The 19167-nt window shown below is 53.6% G+C and overlaps 1 protein-coding gene across 1 annotated transcript; it reads right to left on the bottom strand.

The window, feature by feature from the left end:
- Positions 1 to 484: 484 nt before the first annotated feature.
- On the bottom strand, positions 485 to 7574 carry LOC133359117 (uncharacterized). The gene is made up of 2 exons (XM_061577513.1): positions 5713 to 7574; positions 485 to 1906 (listed from the first exon to the last, which is right to left on the bottom strand). Exons 1-2 carry the CDS (start codon positions 7030 to 7032, stop codon positions 1892 to 1894), a joined length of 1335 nt encoding a protein of 444 aa, XP_061433497.1. The 5' UTR covers positions 7033 to 7574; the 3' UTR covers positions 485 to 1891.
- Between the last annotated feature and the right edge of the window lie 11593 nt (positions 7575 to 19167).

Raw genomic sequence — 19167 nt, 5'->3', positions numbered from 1 at the left:
TTGTGGCGGGTACAGCAAGATCCGACCACGTCCGTCTGGTGCTCAACGCGCTGCATTGGCTTCTGGTTGCCGAACGAAAACATTAGAAGGTCGCGCTTATTACGCACAGAGCGCTTGACACAAATGAACCACAACACCTTGCTGATCTCGCCAAGGGGCATACACCATCACGCCAACTCTGGTCGTCCTTACAGCGGCGGCAATTGGCTGGCCATCGAGGAAAGATGGTCACCGCATTGCGCGTTTTCAGATGCGCTCCTGCGGCCGTCTGGAACGCTCTTCCTTCCGATATTAAGAAGCCACTGGAGCTATACACTTTTGAATCATCATCTAGATTGAAAACTCATTTATTTTAAAATGCTTTTTGGGTTTAGTTTGTTGTACTTTCCCGCATCTCCATTCGCGCGGTTGGCTACGTACGTTGTGATAGAAGTTCAACATACATACTTACTTGGCTTGAACTATGTTGATCGGTGTATCAATGTGTAGTAAGTAGCAGAGGAGACGATGTCGAAGTTGAGACACACTGTTTATTAACTCCGGGACAGATACAATAGTTGAAGGGGTATCGGCCCCTTCACCCGTACTATGGGAAACCCACCCTAGTACTAAGCCCTCTGTCCTGTCCCCCAGTCCTCCTCTACTGGGCTACGGGAGGCTGACTGATCTGGCCCTGGCAAGCACAGATCTCGGCACCAGCTAACCAGCCTTGCCCTGACAAGGGCAGCGGTCTGGAAGCTCCTGGGCCGCGCCACTGGCTTACCCGGCTCGGCCCTTATAAGGACGGCGAGACCGGGGAGTCCCAGGGCCTAATCTCCGAGTCTTGGATCTTCACTGGTCAGCTTCGTGTCGAACTCCCCTCGAGCTCTTTGGGTTCCACCTTTTATAGGGATCGCCTCCGAGGGCTGGGGCGTGGGCAATAACTGATGCGGACGTCGGTGTGACCACCCGTGTATGTGAGTGCCGACAGCCCTGTGTTTGTTGTCCGCTGTTCCTCCCGTAATAACCCCTACATCACCCCCCCCTGTACAGCTCGCAGCCGTCCCGGCTGCAACAATCCCTCAACCCCCAAGAATAAAGATTAACACCGTCAATACACGTGTGCCTCGTAACAGTAACAATAACAAGAACAAGCGTAACATCAACCGATGGTTCCCTATATAACAAAAAAAAAAACCCTCACGCAGAACCGCAATACATATACAGAACGGTATACCAGCACATGCAATCAGCATATCGCGATCACACGCGTACATCGAAACACAATAGCAAGCAAATCTGCAGGCGACCAACACACCATCAATCCCGACGCAACTGTGCAACCGCAACACAATTATTCTCTGTCATGCAACGACAGCATCGCACACCGCACCTCGCGGCACAATACAGCCCAAAAAAAAACATTTTTTTTTCTCTTTTTTTTCCAATTAAGCCCATCGCGCACGGTAACCCACGAGATGGTGCAGTACAGGGTACCCGACGCTCCCACGTTAATAATTAACTATACCATCAAGATGACAACACCACGCAGCAGCGCACACACTCCCTTTGAAACTCAGCAACCACAGCAGACTCTCCGTCCATTCCCAACACACGCACACACTTACATGGACGGCAAGCAACAAGCAGATAGCGTGGTCATCGTTATTTCACACACATACAACCAAAAAAACATATATACAATGAGCGGGTTCCGCAGCAACGGAACACGCGCGGTAAGCTAATCATAACAACCGGCGCGTTTTGGCGCGAGTCCGTGCAGCGGGCCCGTCACAAGGGGCCGGCTTGGTAGAGTCGGTGGCAGGTGTCGCATCAGCAGGTGCCTGGTCGTCCGATTTCCCGGACGTGCCAGCGCCGCCCCCCACGGGGGAGGCTGGCAGCCCAGAGGGCTTCAGTCCTGGGGCTCCTGAAGACGGGACAGTCATTAGTGGATCAGAGGCTGGCATCGATCCCGCCCCCCCGGAGTCAGAGGACTCCCCACATGTTCGGACCATTTTCGTGGGAGGAAGCGTGCGGAGCAAAAAATGGCTTTAACCGTGAAGGGTGTACAAACCACCGACGCTTCCCCCACTTAATTCGCACACATTGAGGCCGCACAACCTGCACAATTTCAACGGGGCCCCTCCATGGTCGCAACAACTTAGCCGAGGTGGCCAATGGCACCTGGGGGCAGTGCAACCATGCTCGGTCGCCCGGGTGCCATTCGTGCGTGTGAGTCCGGCGCGACCGCAACCTCTCGTTTTGTTTTTGGCGGGAGTCAGAGTTTTGCATGGCCGCCTGCCGTGCCTCCGCCAAGCGAAGGATGTTGAATTTAACATGGTCGGCGATTTTCGACTTAGCATGAGGCGCGGCAATCGCCAGCTGAGTCGCGACAGGCGGGTCAACCTCGCGACCATACATCAAAAAAAATGGCGAGAAACCGGTCGCCGCATGAGGAGCCATCCTGTATGCCGCCAGGACTCCCCCGATCCGTAGATCCCAATCGTTCTGGGACTCAGATACCTGGTGGGATAGCATGGACGTAAGAGTCCTATGCAAGCGTTCCACCATCCCATCCGTCTGTGGGTGGTAAGGCGAGGTACGAACTTTCTTCGTACCCAGAAGGCCACATACCTCGTGTAAGAGGGTACTAGTGAAATTTTTTCCCTGATCGGTCAACAACCGTTCCGGAGCGCCCTTGTCGAGGACGTAGCCCTGAACAAAAGCCTCCGCAACGGCCGCTGCGGACTGGTTGGCGAGGGGCCAAGCCATAGGCCATCGCGTGAAATATTCCACGCCAACCAGCAGGTACTTATTACCCCTCGGCGTGGAAGGAAACGGTCCCAAAATATCAAGGGCGACCAGCTCGTTAACCCGGGTGACCGAAATGGACTGGAGCGGTGGACTGGCTCCCTTCGCCGGCGGCTTCCGTTGTGCACACTGGGTACAGGACCGCAGCAGATCGTCCACGTCTCTTGCCATGCCCGGCCAAAAGTAATTAAGCTGGAGCGTGGCAAGTGTTTTGAGGGTACCCAGGTGCAGGAGCCGTTCATGAGCAGCCCATACAGCCCTACCCCTCAACGTGGAAGGCACCACCAGCCTGTGACGGCGGATTGTCGCGTCCCAATGCATGAGTACGCCCTGGCACCACCCCCATGAGTCAACGCCCGACTTCCCTGGACCCGATCCTTCCGCGCGACGTCGTAGTGCCAGGAGGGTCGCATCCTCCATTTGGAGGCGGCCCCACTCAGCACTCGACAAGCCAAGTAGGGAATCACTCCCACCCTCCGAAATAGGACCAGCGTCCGAAGGAGAATCAACTGCGGCCGCAAGAACCCGATCCTGACCGTCACTTGCCGATTTGCAACGGCCCGAACCCAAGAAACAAGTGCAATCCGGGGCGATCGGCAGGCGTGATAGGGCATCGGCATTGGTGTGGCGAATCCCCTTCCGGTAAGTTGTTTCAAAATCGAAATCCTGCATGATCTCGAGCCATCGGGACAACTGCCCCGATGGCTGGTTAATTCGTAGGGCATACTGCAATGCCGCATGATCTGTACGGACGGTGAAATGCCGGCCGTACAGATATGGCCGGTACTGTTGGATAAAGAACACGATAGCCAACAGTTCGCGGCGGGTGACGCAGTACCGCTGCTCGGCCGGGGACAGTACTCTACTACCATAAGCCACAACGCGCTCCACGCCACCCACAATTTGTGACAGCACGCCTCCAATCCCGGTATTGCTTGCGTCCGTGTCGAGCACGAACGGCATGGAAAAATCGGGGTAGCTTAACGGCGGGGCCCCCACCAGGGCATCCCGAAGAGAGACAAAAGCGGCGTTCTCCACCGGCCCCCAATGAAATTTGACCCCTTTTGACGTCAAGGCATGTAGTGGCTTAGCGATGGAAGCAAAGTCCGCAACAAACCGACGGTAATATGAAGCAAAGCCGATGAAGCTTCTAACCTCCCCCACCGAGGTTGGGGTAGGCCAGGAGCTGACACAACGCGTTTTGGCGGGATCGGTTGAGATACCTGACCGGCCGACGATGTGACCCAAATATTTAACAGATTCGCGCAGCAAATGGCACTTTTGTGGCTTGAATTTCAAATTCGCAGCGCGCATCTTGAGAAAAACGGCCCGAAGCCTATCAAGGTGTTCCTCGAACGTCTTACTGAATACGATAACGTCATCCAGGTAAATCAAACACACCTCCCATTGCAAGCCAGCGAGGACCAATTCCATCAGGCGCTGGAACGTCGCGGGAGCAGAGTGTAATCCCATGGGTAAGCGATTGAATTGGAAGAGGCCGTGCGGCGTTCGGAAAGCAGTTTTGGGTCTAGATTCGTCGTCCAAGGGAAGTTGCCAAAATCCTGAGAGCAAATCCAAAGTGGAAAAGAATCGCGATCCCGCGAGGGCATCCAGCGATTCGTCCATTCGAGGAAGCGGATAAGCATCGGCCACCGAGATCTTATTTAATCGCCGGAAATCAACGCAGAACCTTAGGGACCCGTCGTGCTTTTTAACCAACACTATGGGTGCACCCCAAGGGCTGGTTGAGGGAGAAATTATGTCCGATTTCAACATGTCATCTACAGCCGATTTGACATGATCCTTTTCGGCGGGACTTAACCGAAAAGGATTCTGGCGGATAGGAGCGTTGTCACCGGTGTCAATATGGTGGCGTAGCAATTTGGTACATCCGATATCGTATTTGTGTTTACTGAAGACGTCGGAAAATTCTCGCAATAAGGCGCGTAATTTAGCACGTTGTGCGTCGGACAGGTCAGGTGACTCAGCACACAACGCATCCAGCCAACCCTCGTCAGCGTCTGAGGCTAATCGCGTATGAGAATCGGTGGCCACCTGGCCAACGATCGGCGTTTCCGCAGGTACCGGAACCGCATGTGCGAACACGGTACCTTGCGAAACCACTGCCGTCCGTGTCCCGACATTGAGGACCGCGATAAACGGGTCCCCATCCCCTTTAACAATAGTCTGGGCCGTTACCAGATCTGGCCCACTCACCCCGGCTCTAGATGGTCCCAAAATAACGCCTCGGTCAGAGACCCCTTTATCGAACGGACGGCGCAAGCGCAGGGGTACCAACATCTGTGCCCCCGGGGGTACACGCACCGTCCGAGCAACAAGTGCCTGTACCGTAGCACAGGCAACACGCACGGGAGGGGTGGCAGGTAGGAACGTCATGCGTCGGCCTGATGGAAGCTCGATGCATTGCTGGTCAATCAGAATTTTGATGGGCAATTTGGCCAAAAAGTCTGTCCCCAACAGGCACGGAATAGCCAGCGAGGAAGAGACGAACACCGGCCCAGATAGTTTAATGTCCCCTATGGAAATTTGCGCTCGAATTTGACCGATAATACCCAACGAGCCCCCATTTGCAGCGTAAAACGGTATATCGACAGGGAGCAACGGGCGACTCTGAACGGGCAGAATATTATAAATCAAATCCGAAATGATAGTTGCCGAAGCTCCCGTATCGACCAATAACCGTACCTCCACCCCGTCAATATGTCCCGCGACAACGGACGACCCCGCCGATGCAGCCACAACTCGGTGAGCCAACTCGGACCATTGGCCCGGTTGGAGCGCCCTCCCCGACATGCCGCGACCCGACGCACCAGCACCCAACCCCCGAGAATTGTGTGCCAGACCATGTGATAGGAAAGTAGGTGTGTGTGCAGGCCGAACATGTGGGGTGCCATGACTTGCCCGAGGATGTTGCGAAGGCTTGTGAAGAGGGCCGTCCGCAGCTCCAGGTCTCGCACCGCGCTGTCGAGGAGCCCGGCATCCGGACGCCACGTGACCCCGGAGGCCACAATTATAGCAGACGACGAGCGTTCCAGAGGACTTGGGCTGGTCTCGGTGGCTTGGGACGTCACGAGCTGGACGCTCGGCAGATCGCCATCCTGCAGAACGATCCGCAGCGAAGGCTCCCTCCATTTCGGAAGAGGTCGCCGCCACGGTGTGTCGTGCAGCAGCTTTGTTCGCCTTCCTCCGCTGGGAGATGAGATTGGCGTGAATGTGCCTTGCAGCCCGCAGTGATGACATATCCGCATCGTCCTGCGCTAGGATGGTGAAGTCCAGATCGTCAGCCAGCAGCAAAATTTTCTCGGCCACCATCGCATCGATCCCCTCTTCATCCATGCGCGGGAAAGCGTCTTTCGCCAATGACAGCAGGGCCGTGCGATAAGCGAGTGGCGATTCCTTGTCACCCTTCTGCCGCTCATAGAAGAGCTGGCGACAATCAGAAGGCGGCCCATAAACGGTGGCCAGCAGCTGCAGCGCCGACTGAATGGTGGAGCGTGCCGACTTGGGTGCAGCAGTGAGGGTGCCCAGGGCGTCGCCGTCCAATAACGCCGGGAGAGCACACAGCGCCTCGTTGTCCGACCAGCCTGCCATCTCTTGGTGGGCCAAGAACCGGCGCTGGAACCCCCCCCAATCGCCGTCGCTTGCAACAAATACCTGCAGGGCCGGCAGGCGTTGCTGGAATGTCGGCTCCGTCTCCGATCCTCTTGCAGCGTCTCTTGCAGCATCCGTAGCGCGTCCCCGTACTGTATGGTCGGTGCTGGCGTCAGCTGGTGGTGACGTTTCAACCCCTGATAGGCTGCCACCGCGACCCGCCTCCGCCGATGACGTGGCGGCTGCTGGCTGGGCACCGTCTCCCGCGTGACGAGCTGGGACTCCTCCCTCCGCCTCTACTGTCTTCGTGGCGGGATTTTCGAGTCGCCCCGCTGTTGTAAAGGCGGGAGTTTCTGGCGGGCGTTGTCCATCTTCCCGCCGCGTCGCTCCTCCCGGCCCCAGGCGAGTTATTTGTTCCAGCATAGCGGCCGCTGCATACAAGAGCTCCGCCAGCCGCGAGTGAGCCAACGCCAACTCGTCAGTCGACGTCCCGGCCCTCTCCGACGGCCCCGCCGATGCCGGAGCCGGCAGCAGTTGTGCAGGTACGTCGGCGGCGATGTCTTGCACTGCCCCTCCCTCGTCGTCATCCTCTCCTGGGTCTTGGGCACGAGTCTTCCGTCTCGTATCCATGCTTGGACCACTTCTAACACCAGATGTAGTAAGTAGCAGAGGAGACGATGTCGAAGTTGAGACACACTGTTTATTAACTCCGGGACAGATACAATAGTTGAAGGGGTATCGGCCCCTTCACCCGTACTATGGGAAACCCACCCTAGTACTAAGCCCTCTGTCCTGTCCCCCAGTCCTCCTCTACTGGGCTACGGGAGGCTGACTGATCTGGCCCTGGCAAGCACAGATCTCGGCACCAGCTAACCAGCCTTGCCCTGACAAGGGCAGCGGTCTGGAAGCTCCTGGGCCGCGCCACTGGCTTACCCGGCTCGGCCCTTATAAGGACGGCGAGACCGGGGAGTCCCAGGGCCTAATCTCCGAGTCTTGGATCTTCACTGGTCAGCTTCGTGTCGAACTCCCCTCGAGCTCTTTGGGTTCCACCTTTTATAGGGATCGCCTCCGAGGGCTGGGGCGTGGGCAATAACTGATGCGGACGTCGGTGTGACCACCCGTGTATGTGAGTGCCGACAGCCCTGTGTTTGTTGTCCGCTGTTCCTCCCGTAATAACCCCTACAAATGTACCAATGAGATGTTGTAGTTCTGATTCAGATGTTTGTGGCTCAGATATTGACGAGTGCCAAAAGAGTCAGGCTCCGTGTGGGGAGGGCAGTCGCTGTCAGAACGTTCCAGGCTCCTTCCACTGCTACTGTGAACCGGGGTTCAGGATCTCATCCGGCAAGCAGCCCTTCCTGCCCACACGTGACCAGGCCTCCTGTCTGGGTGAGTGAAGGACACACGGGGAAAACAGCAGCAGCAGTAGCAACTTTATGTGACACCGACACTATGACATCTACCACACGTGGGTCAACCTCACTTAGCTTGAGCTCTATTGCTCAGTGTATCAATGAGATGTTGTCGTTCTGATTCAGAAGCGCTTCTGCGGACGTCTGGAACGCTCTTCCATCCGATATTAGGAAGCCACTGGAGCTATGCCCTTTTAAATCATCTAGAGTGAAAGCCCATTACTTCAGAACTGCTCTATGTGTTTCCTGTGTTGTTCTTTCCGCAAGTCTGATTAGCACGGTTGGCTGCGTACGGTGCAAAAGAAGTTCAACATGCATACGTACTTGGTTTGAGCTTTGAGATGTTGTAGTTCTGATTCGGATGTTTGTGGCTCAGACGTTGACGAGTGCCAGGAGAGTCAGGCTCCGTGTGGGCAGGGCGGTCGCTGTGAGAACGTTCCAGGCTCCTTCCACTGCTACTGTGAACCGGGGTTCAGGCTCTCATCCGGCAAGCAGCCCTTCCAGCCCACGCGCGACCAGGCCTCCTGTGTGGGTGAGTGATGGCATCACGAACATCGGCATCATCAACATTTGCTGGTACGTGTTGTGGCGAGTACAGTGAGATCCGACCACGTCTGTCTGGTGCTCACCATGCTGCATTGGCTTCTGGTTGCCGAACGAAAACATTAGAAGGTCGCGCTTATTACGCACAGAGCGCTTGACACAAATGAACCACAATACCTTGCTGATCTCGTCACGGAGCATAAACCATCACGCCAACTCTGGTCGTCCTCATAGTGGCGGCAATTGGCTGGCCATCGAACATAGATGGTCACCGCATTGCGCGTTTTCAGATGCGCTCCTGCGGCCGTGTGGAACGATCTTCCTTCCGATATTAAAAAGCCACTGGAGCTATGCACTTTTGAATCATCATCTAGATTGAAAACTCATTTATTTTAAAATGCTTTTTGGGTTTAGTTTGTTGTACTTCCCCGCATCTCCATTCGCGCCGTTGGCTACGTACGTTGTGATAGAAGTTCAACATACATACGTACTTGGCTTGAACTATGTTGATCGGTGTATCAATGTACCAATGAGATGTTGTAGTTCTGATTCAGATGTTTGTGGCTCAGATATTGACGAGTGCCAGGAGAGTCAGGCTCCGTGTGGGGAGGGCAGTCGCTGTCAGAACGTTCAAGGCTCCTTCCACTGCTACTGTGAACCGGGGTTCAGGATCTCATCCGGCAAGCAGCCCTTCCTGCCCACACGTGACCAGGCCTCCTGTCTGGGTGAGTGAAGGACACACGGAGAAAACAGCAGCAGCAGTAGCAACTTAATGTGACACCGACACTATGACATCTACCACACGTGGGTCAACCTCATTTAGCTAGAGCTCTATTGCTCAGTGTATCAATGAGATGTTGTCGTTCTGATTCAGAAGCGCTTCTGCGGACGTCTGGAACGCTCTTCCTTCCGATATTAGGAAGCCACTGGAGCTATGCACTTTTACATCATCTAGAGTGAAAGCTCATTTCATCAGAACTGCTCGATGTGTTTGGTGTGTTGTTCTTCCCGCAAGTCTGATTAGCACGGTTGGCTGCATACGGTGCAAAAGAAGTTCAACGTGCATACGTACTTGGTTTGAGCTATGACATGTTGTTTTTCTGATTCGGATGTTTGTGGCTCAGATGTTGACGAGTGCCAGGAGAGTCAGGCTCCGTGTGGGGAGGGCGGTCGCTGTGAGAACGTTCCAGGCTCCTTCCACTGCTACTGCGAACCGGGGTTCAGGCTGTCGTCCGGCAAGCAGCCCTTCCAGCCCACGCGTGACCAGGCCTCCTGTGTGGGTGAGTGATGGCATCACGAACATCAGCATCATCAACATTAGCTGGTACGTGTTGTGGCGGGTACAGCAAGATCCGACCACGTCCGTCTGGTGCTCAACGCGCTGCATTGGCTTTCGGTTGCCGAACGAAAACATAGAAGGTCGCGCTTATTACGTACAGAGCGCTTGACACAAATGAACCACAATACCTTGCTGATCTCGCCAAGGGGCATAAACCATCACGCCAACTCTGGTCGTCCTTACAGCGGCGGCAATTGGCTGGCCATCGAACATAGATGGTCACCGCATTGCGCGTTTTCAGATGCGCTCCTGCGGCCGTGTGGAACGATCTTCCTTCCGATATTAAGAAGCCACTGGAGCTATACACTTTTGAATCATCATCTAGATTGAAAACTCATTTATTTTAAAATGCTTTTTGGGTTTAGTTTGTTGTACTTTCCCGCATCTCCATTCGCGCCGTTGGCTACGTACGTTGTGATAGAAGTTCAACATACATACTTACTTGGCTTGAACGATGTTGATCGGTTTATCAATGTACCAATGAGATGTTGTAGTTCTGAATCAGATGTTTGTGGCTCAGACGTTGACGAGTGCCAGGAGAGTCAGGCTCCGTGTGGAGAGGGCAGTCGCTGTCAGAACGTTCCAGGCTCCTTCCACTGCTACTGTGAACCGGGGTTCAGGATCTCGTCCGGCAAGCAGCCCTTCCAGCCCACGCGTGACCAGTCCTCCTGTGTGGGTGAGTGAAGGACACACGGGGAAAACAGCAGCAGCAGTAGCAACTTAATGTGACACCGACACTATGACATCTACCACACGTGGGTCAACCTCACTCAGCTTGAGCTCTATTGCTCAGTGTATCAATGAGATGTTGTCGTTCTGATTCAGAAGCGCTTCTGCGGACGTCTGGAACGCTCTTCCTTCCGATATTAGGAAGCCACTGGAGCTATGCACTTTTAAATCATCTTGAGTGAAAGCCCATTTCTTCAGAACTACTCTATTTGTTTCGTGTGTTGTTCTTCCCTCAAGTCTGATTAGCACGTTTGTCTCCGTACGGTGAAAAAGAAGTTTAACATGCATATGTACTTGGTTTGAGCTATGAGATGTTGTAGTTCTGATTTGGATGTTTGTCGCTCAGATGTTGACGAGTGCCAGGAGAGTCAGGCTCCGTGTGGGGAGGGCGGTCGCTGTCAGAACGTTCCAGGCTCCTTCCACTGCTACTGTGAACCGGGGTTCAGGCTCTCATCCGGCAAGCAGCCCTTCCAGCCCACACGCGACCAGGCCTCCTGTGTGGGTGAGTGATGGCATCACGAGCATAAGCGTCATCATTATCATCATCAGCTGATATAAACTGCGTTCTCCATCGATGTTGGTCTGGACTGGGCTGAACAAAGATTTCCCTCGCTACCCCTTCCTTCTGAACTACAACGGAAGTCTGTAGAAGGGTACAATGCTGTGTAGCATTGCATTGACACGTGTACTGATGTAGGTGGGTGCACCGATTGAAAGTGCTTCAGATGGGAGCAATGGATGGATGGATGAGACACGAGTGAACGTTGAAATGATGTGCCCCATTAAGAAAAAATACGTGCAGGATTTGTTTTCTCTTTCAAAGCTGGAGTCTCTGTTTGTGACGCAGACGTTGACGAGTGCCAAGAGAGTCAGTCTCCATGCGGGGAGGGCGGTCGCTGTGAGAACGTTCCAGGCTCCTTCCACTGCTACTGTGAACCGGGGTTCAGGCTCTCATCCGGCAAGCAGCCCTTCCAGCCCACACGTGACCAGGCCTCCTGTCTGGGTGAGTGAAGGACACACGGGGAAAACAGCAGCAGCAATATATCTTGACACCGACACTGTGACATCTCCCACACGTAGGTCAACCTCACTCAGCTTGAGCTCTAATGCTCAGTGTATCAATGAGATGTTGTCGTTCTGATTCAGAAGCACTTCTGCGGACGTCTGGAACGCTCTTCCTTCCGTTATTAGGAAGCCACTGGAGCTATGATACTTTTAAATCATCTAGAGTGAAAGCTCATTTCTTCAGAACTGCTCGATGTGTTTCGTGTATTGTTCTTCCCGCAAGTCTGATTAGCACGGTTGGCTGCGTACGGTGCAAAAGAAGTTCAACATGCATACGTACTTGGTTTGAGCTATGAGATGTTGTAGTTCTGATTCAGATGTTTGTGGCTCAGATGTTGACGAGTGCCAGGAGAACCAGGCTCCGTGCGGAGAGGGCGGTCGCTGTGAGAACGTTCCAGGCTCCTTCCACTGCTACTGTGAACCGGGGTTCAGGGTCTCGTCCGGCAAGCAGCCCTTCCAGCCCACACGTGACCAGGCCTCCTGTGTGGGTGAGTAATCGGCTTTGCTTCGTGTCATATTGAGGTAAAGCTACCAACCAGCCTTGTTTGGCCAAGACGTTCACGGCAATTTAGGAAAGGCTGTTCCCACATCTGTCCCAAAGCATTTGTGAAAATTAGGGGTGAAAATCCCGGATGAAAATGTTCTGGTTTAATGCTCAACTCAAGATACGGGCAAAGGTCAGAGCTGTCTGAGTAGTGGGGCTGGGCATTCTCAGTCGTGGGAGGGGCCATCTGTGGGGTGGGCGGTGCTATCTGGATTGTGGGAGGGGCTACCGGGTAGTGGGAGGGGCTACCTGGGAGGTCGGAGGGGCTAGCTGGGTAGTAGGAGGGGCTACCTGGACGGTGGGAGGAGCTTCGTGGGTAGTGGGAGGGGCTACTGGGTAGTGGGAGGGGCTAGCTGGGTAGTAGGAGGGGCTACCTGGGCGGTGGGAGGAGCTTCGTGGGTAGTGGGAGGGGCTACTGGGTAGTGGGAGGGGCTACCTGGGCGGTGGGAGGAGCTTCGTGGGTAGTGGGAGGGGCTACCTGGGAGGTCGTAGGGGCTAGCTGGGTAGTAGGAGGGGCTACCTGGACGGTGGGAGGAGCTTCGTGGGTAGTGGGAGGGGCTACCGGGTAGTGGGAGGGGCTACCTGGGAGGTCGGAGGGGCTACCGGGTAGTGGGAGGGGCTACCGCCTAGTGGGAGGGGCTACCGGGTAGTGGGAGGGGCTACCTGGTAGTGGGAGGGGCTACCTGGGAGGTCGGAGGGGCTACCGGGTAGTGGGAGGGGCTACCGCCTAGTGGGAGGGGCTACCGGGTAGTGGGAGGGGCTACCTGGTAGTGGGAGGGGCTACCGGGTAGTGGGAGGGGCTACCGCCTAGTGGGAGGGGCTACCGGGTAGTGGGAGGGGCTACCTGGTAGTGGGAGGGGCTACCGGGTAGTGGGAGGGGCTACCGGGTAGTGGGATGGGCTACTGGGTAGTGGGATGGGCTACTGGGTAGTGGGAGGGGCTACCTGGGAGGTCGGAGGGGCTACCGGGTAGTGGGAGGGGCTACTGGGTAGTGGGAGGGGCTAGCTGGGTAGTAGGAGGGGCTACCTGGGCGGTGGGAGAAGCTTCGTGGGTAGTGGGAGGGGCTAGCTGCGTGGTGAGATGGGCTACCTGGGTAATGGGTGGGACCTCTTAGCTGTAAGTGGGGTCAGTGTTATAAATCACTACAATTATTTATATTTTAGCATGCAAGGGCCGCTGATAATTTTTTTGATATTTTTCAGAAGCGACCTGGCCACAATGATAGCTAAACGAAGTGGCTCATCATCGTGTGGAATTTTACAGCAGCCCAATACTCTATAACACGTGATGTTGATTCGAAATGCGGAGAGAACAACCGAAGGACCCGGACAAAAGTCCACGCGACCCCTGGGGAGAGAGAGACACCGCAAACTCCAAATATACAACAGGCATCGTCAGGGTCGGGATCGAACCCATGACCTGTACTCGACGAGGTAGTTAACATCTCCTAGCCACTGTGATGATGATGATGAGAGAGAGAGAACAACAAGCAAACTACAAATGTACAACAGGCATCATCAGGGTCGGGATCAAACCCACGACCTCCTGTGTACTAGACAAAGAAGTTATCATCTCTGAGCCACCGTGGCGCCCAGCCAGAGAGGAGAGTCCTCTCGTTGTGTACGTGTATTCTGGGCTAGTGCTTGATTGGGTGTGGCAATGTTTAAAATGTGGGCGTGGATATGTCTAAAATGTGGGAGGAGCTGACGGAGTGGGGGGAGCCGCAGCGAGCTCGCCACGTGTCCCGGTTGAGTCTCCAGACCTCAAATTAACAAATCTCTTTCATGAATATTTCCACAGATGATGATGATGGTGATGATGGTGATGACAAAGCCCAATTCGAAAAACTGCCCTCGCCTCAGAAATGTAAGACACAGCAATCCAGATACTGTCTGTCGAGCGCGGTTCACTCGAAATGTTTGTTTTGCGGCGGATGTTTATTTTGACAGAGCGAGCCTTTCCAGGAGTTTGCATGGAAAGTATCACCCGTTATTATCGGTGATTCGTTGGTCTGTAGTCGTCATAGCACGTGGTGGAGCTCAACAACACTTGCCAGTGAGTGTTGTTGTGTCACTGTGTGCGGGGGAAGGACAATTAACTAAACACAAAAAGCTGTTCTAAAATTCGTTTTCCATCTAGACGATGTGAAAGTGCACAGCTCCCAGTAGCTTCCTAATATCGGAAGGAAGAGCATTCCAGACGGCCGCAGAAGTGCGTCGCGTGATGCAGTGACCGTCTTTTGTTCAATCGAATAGCCAAAAGCCGCCGCCGCCGCTGCTGCAAAGATGACCAGGCTTCGAGCGATGATGGTTTACGCTCCTTGACGGGGTTCACTGAGCGAGCGATCAATCGAGCGAACAGCGAGTGATTGACTGGCGCTGTGCGTGCTTGTAGCTGACCGGGCGGGCCTCCTCTACCTGCTCTTGTCGCTGCCAGCCGGGCTCCTGGTTGGCGGGGTCAGCCTCCTCGTCGGCCTCCTCATCTCCAGGTGTCTGCAAAAGATCAACAGCAATGCAATGATTCTAGTCGGCCTGTGGCCTGCATCTGCGCCACTGCATCTGTGTACATACGTACGGTGAACTTCTTTTACACCGTACATAGCCGACCGTGCTGAGCGGAGGTGCAGTGGAAGGACAATGAACTAAACACAAAAACATACTACAGGTATGCTGGCTGCTGCACATATTTCATTCGATTATTTTATTACCTCTTGATATACCTTTTATATCAACAGGAAAGTTCAACCTCCATTGGCCCTTCCTTTTCCTCTTCATGCCCCACCCCTCTTATGCCTTAGGCCCCCACCCCTTCCTGACGAGGCCCCACCCCTTACTCTTTTAGATTTGCGCCTTTCCTTTTTAGACCCGCCCCTTCTTCTGTTGGTCCCACCTCCCTTTGATGCTGCTAATCCTGCATAATGCACAGGCATAATATGACTTTGAAACCCCCCGCCCACCTCCTACGTATTCCATAAGTAGTGACTAATCTCATATCTGCATTTACCATAAATATGCTAAATTCCTCGTGATATGCAAATTATTTTGTCAAGGCGCTCTTCCCCCTCCAACCCAGCTTAAATATACGCTTCCAAGCCTGGTGGTGTTCATTCAGATGCTGTCTTTCCGACAGACCTGTTCTTCACCTGAGGACGGCTGCTTGCGTTGTGGCCGAAACGTCGTGAGAATTATTTTATTATGTTTTATTTTTATTATTTTATTATTTCCCTTCTACGTGACTTTACCGAAAGAACCAAGAAGATTGGTCCCACCTCTTTATGGGCAGGCCCCCGCCCCTTTTCCCCGAAGCTCAAATTGATAGTTCAACGAAGTGGCTTATCATCACATGGAAATGTATAACAGTTGCCAAATACTCTAAATGCATATCGATTCTAAATGTGGTGGGACCAAGATAAAATTCCACACCACCATGGGGGACAGAGAAAGATACATGCAGACTCCAAATATACAGGCATTGTCAGGGTCGGGGTCGGGATCAAACCGACGACCTCCTGCATACCAGGCGAGGGAGATAACATTTTGCCACCGTGGCGTATCACAGAGGTACATAGAGACCCATAGAGTTACATACAGATCCGTAGAGATACATAGAGCTCAATAGAGACTCATGGATATACATAGAGACCCATAGAGATTAATAGAGACCTGCAGTGATACATAGAGAACACGCAGACTCCAAAAACACAGGCATCGTCAGGGTCCGGGGATCAAACCGACGACCTCCTGCATACCAGGCGAGGGAGATAAAATTATTAACCATGCAAAAAGGATTTAACTACACATATTTGGAGCATTCCTGGCAGCGATTTCAGCCGCACCACCTTTACATAACAATAGGCTCAGTCAACCATTCTACACAACAAAGACTTATTTCCTGGCAGCGATTTCAGCCGCACCACCTCTACATAACAATAAGGTCAGTCAACCATTCTACACAACAAAGACTCATTTCCTGGCAGCGATTTCAGCTGCATCACCTCTACATAACAAAAGGCTCAGTCCCTTTTACACACACCTTTACATCATCCGCACCTAGTTTACACAACAAAGGCTCATTCCTAACCGCGTGCTTCAGCCGCACCGAACCTCGCACAAATAATATTCAGGGCCTACCTTGGCTCCTCCCACCCTCAACCAGTATATACACAAGGACTGTTTTCTTGGAATTTCTCTCACTTGATACAGCTATCGTGGCTGTGACGGTTCCACCTGAAGACGGAAGCTTGTGTTGCCTCCGAAACGTCGTGATTTTTATTTTATTTTTTATTTTACTTTTATTAATTTAAATTTTTTTACCTACGTGACTTTACCGAAAAAACCTAAGAATATAGATAACATCTCGCCACCGTCTCTTTGCCAGAATGGGGAGGCGCAGAAGAAGTCGTACGATCGAGACGAGTGACGGCGGGGTCATGGAGGACTCTCCTTGCCTGGACGCGGCTCCGTGACGGCTTCCTTCGCTCTCAAATCCCCCGGCTCCCGCACACGGGCGGATGCTGTGGGGCGTCCGGGGTGGCGGGGATTGTGTTGTCTCCCTCGCCTGGTACGCAGGAGGTCGCCAGTTCGATCCCGGACCCCTGAAGATGCCTTTTGTTGTACGTTTGGAGTTTCGCGTGTGTCTTCTCTGCAGTCCGTGGGTTCTCTAAGTATGTCTGTGGGTTTCTTCATGTACCTCCATGGGTCTCTATGTACAGGGTGCTTCAAAAAATGTTAACACGGGTACCCGTTTGCGACCCTGGTGCGGCCGGGTACGGGTATGGGTAGGCCGTGAGTCACTGGTCAGTAACCGTTTGTCACTCATTTCGGGTAGGGTACGGGTAGGGTACGGGTACGGGTAGGGAATGGGTACCCGTTTGCGACCCTGGTGCGGCCGGGTACGGGTACGGGTAGGCCGTGAGTCACTGGTGAGTAACCGTTTGTCACTCATTTCGGGTAGGGTACGGGTAGGGTACGGGTACGGGTAGGGAATGGGTACCCGTACCTGGCCGGGTACGGGTACCCATTTGCGACCTTGGTGCGGCCGGGTACTGGTACGGGTAAGGAATCAAAACCCGTTTGCGACCTCTGCCCAGCAGTCTGTTAGAGGCTATAAGGGATGGGGGATCTTTGTCTGTGTGGCTTTTGCCGAGTGATGTTACACGACGCGTGTGAAAAAGAAAAAAAACGCGAGCGTTGAAACATCACGGGAGCAGCTGTTTCCTGTACCTCTGCGAGCAAAGCGGAGTCATTCTTGACCAATGCAACCAAAATGGAACGAGGAGCCAAACCTTGGCACCCACCCCCCACACCCATAGAGTCAGAATATGTATCGATTTAAAGCTTTCGTGACTGCAGGGATTCATCTTCTTGGTTCTTTCGGTAAAGTCACGTAGAAGGGAAGTAAGACGCGTCTGAAACGCTGTCTCCCCGACAGACCTGGTCTTCACCCGAGGACGGCTGCTTGCGTTGTGGCCGAAACGTCGTGAGAATTATTTTATTATGTTTTATTTTTATTATTTTATTACTTCCCTTCTACGTGACTTTACCGAAAGAACCAAGAGGATCAGAATATGTATTGACGCTGGAGGAATCCGATGAGCTATGAAGCTCTTTTTTCCACAGATGTCCAGTCGGGGCACGGGGTTCGGAACGTTATAGCAATAAACAATGCCTCACCCACCCAACCAACCCATGCCCCATCATCATCATCACCCTCCATGGGGCAGATTGCCCGGGTAGGTGTCCACACTGCACATTTCGTCATTTGTTGTTTTCCACTTTCCTCTGCGTCTTGTACCAATATGCTCGCTCTCAAGGTAGTGGCCACATCGTTCTGGCACCAATCTCTGATGTCGTCATCACGCTTCCCCCGCCCCGCCCACCCTCCACCGCTGCCCCGCCCACCAATTGGAACCTTGAGCATCTCTCAACCAGGATTCTTCATTCATCTAAACACATTCCTCCTGCGGAGGGAGCTGGTAGGAACGTTGGGTTGCTCGGTCAATGGCCTGCAGGGTCAACGGCGGCGTGGTGTATTCCGCAAATATGCCCGACTGTGAGGGCGGGCACAAGCCGGCGTGAGTAGGTTAAACGTTGAGTTTTATAAGGGCACCACGGGGTGACCAGCCCCTCCCCACCCAGCCCCACCCCTCCCACCCCCCACCCTCCCCACCCAGCCCCTCCCACCCTCCCCACCCAGCCCCTCCCTGCACGACGGACACAATAATCCCCTGTGGGCTGGTGGAACCAGTGGGTTCCTACCAGTATAAGGAGACGCTCATTCGAAGAGATACAAATTAAGTGCAAGGCATTCGGTGGGTGGGCGCGTGCACACCCACTCCACGTTTGTCCGAATTAAGTCCCGTTAGGGGCCGTCCATAAATGACGTCACGCGATTTTGGACGATTTTTTACCCCCCCCCCCCTTGTTACACGGCGTCACAAAAAGTCAGACCCCCCCCCCTAAAATATGAAGTCAGACCCCCCCCCCCCCAAAATACCTTATTATTTACTTTGGCCTTCAATTGAGTTGATCTTGGTTCCATTGTTCTATGTAAACATGAGGTGGTGGGTTCGATCCCGACCCTTGACGCCTGCTGTATATTTGGAGTTTGCGTGTCTCTCTCTCCCCGTGGTCGCGTGGATTTTTCTCCGTGTCCTCCCGTTTTTCCCTCCACATTTAGAATCCGCGAGCGCTTAGAGTATGTGCCTGCAATACACTTCCACGTAATGAAAAGTCCACTTCGCTGAGCCGTCGTTTGTAATGGCCAGGTCTCGTCTGAAAAAGAGCCACACAGCTAAAGTGGGCCTTGCTTGGTGCAATATTTTTCCTTTGTGTATTTTATGTTCTGTCCTGGAGAGCCTTGCGTGATATATAATCATAATGAATCAAATGTGATGGAGCATCGTTGAGAGTCTGGCATTAAATATATATATAACACATCAGAAGGTTGTCTCTGGTGTAGAGATCGCAATCGGGTACCCGATACCCGTGCCTTACCCGATACCCGGCGTCCCGTACCCGGCCAGGTACGGGTACCCGTTTGCGACCCTGGTGCGGCCGGGTATGGGTACGGGTAGGCCGTGAGTCACTGGTGAGTCACTGGTGAGTCACCGTTTGTCACTCATTTCCCAACGT

This window comes from Lethenteron reissneri, chromosome 64 (assembly GCF_015708825.2).
Source record: "Lethenteron reissneri isolate LAM-NWPU_2019-01 chromosome 64, ASM1570882v1, whole genome shotgun sequence".
NCBI lineage: Eukaryota > Metazoa > Chordata > Hyperoartia > Petromyzontiformes > Petromyzontidae > Lethenteron > Lethenteron reissneri.
Note: the sequence above shows the minus strand (reverse complement) of the source record. Positions and strands in the feature narration are given on the sequence as shown.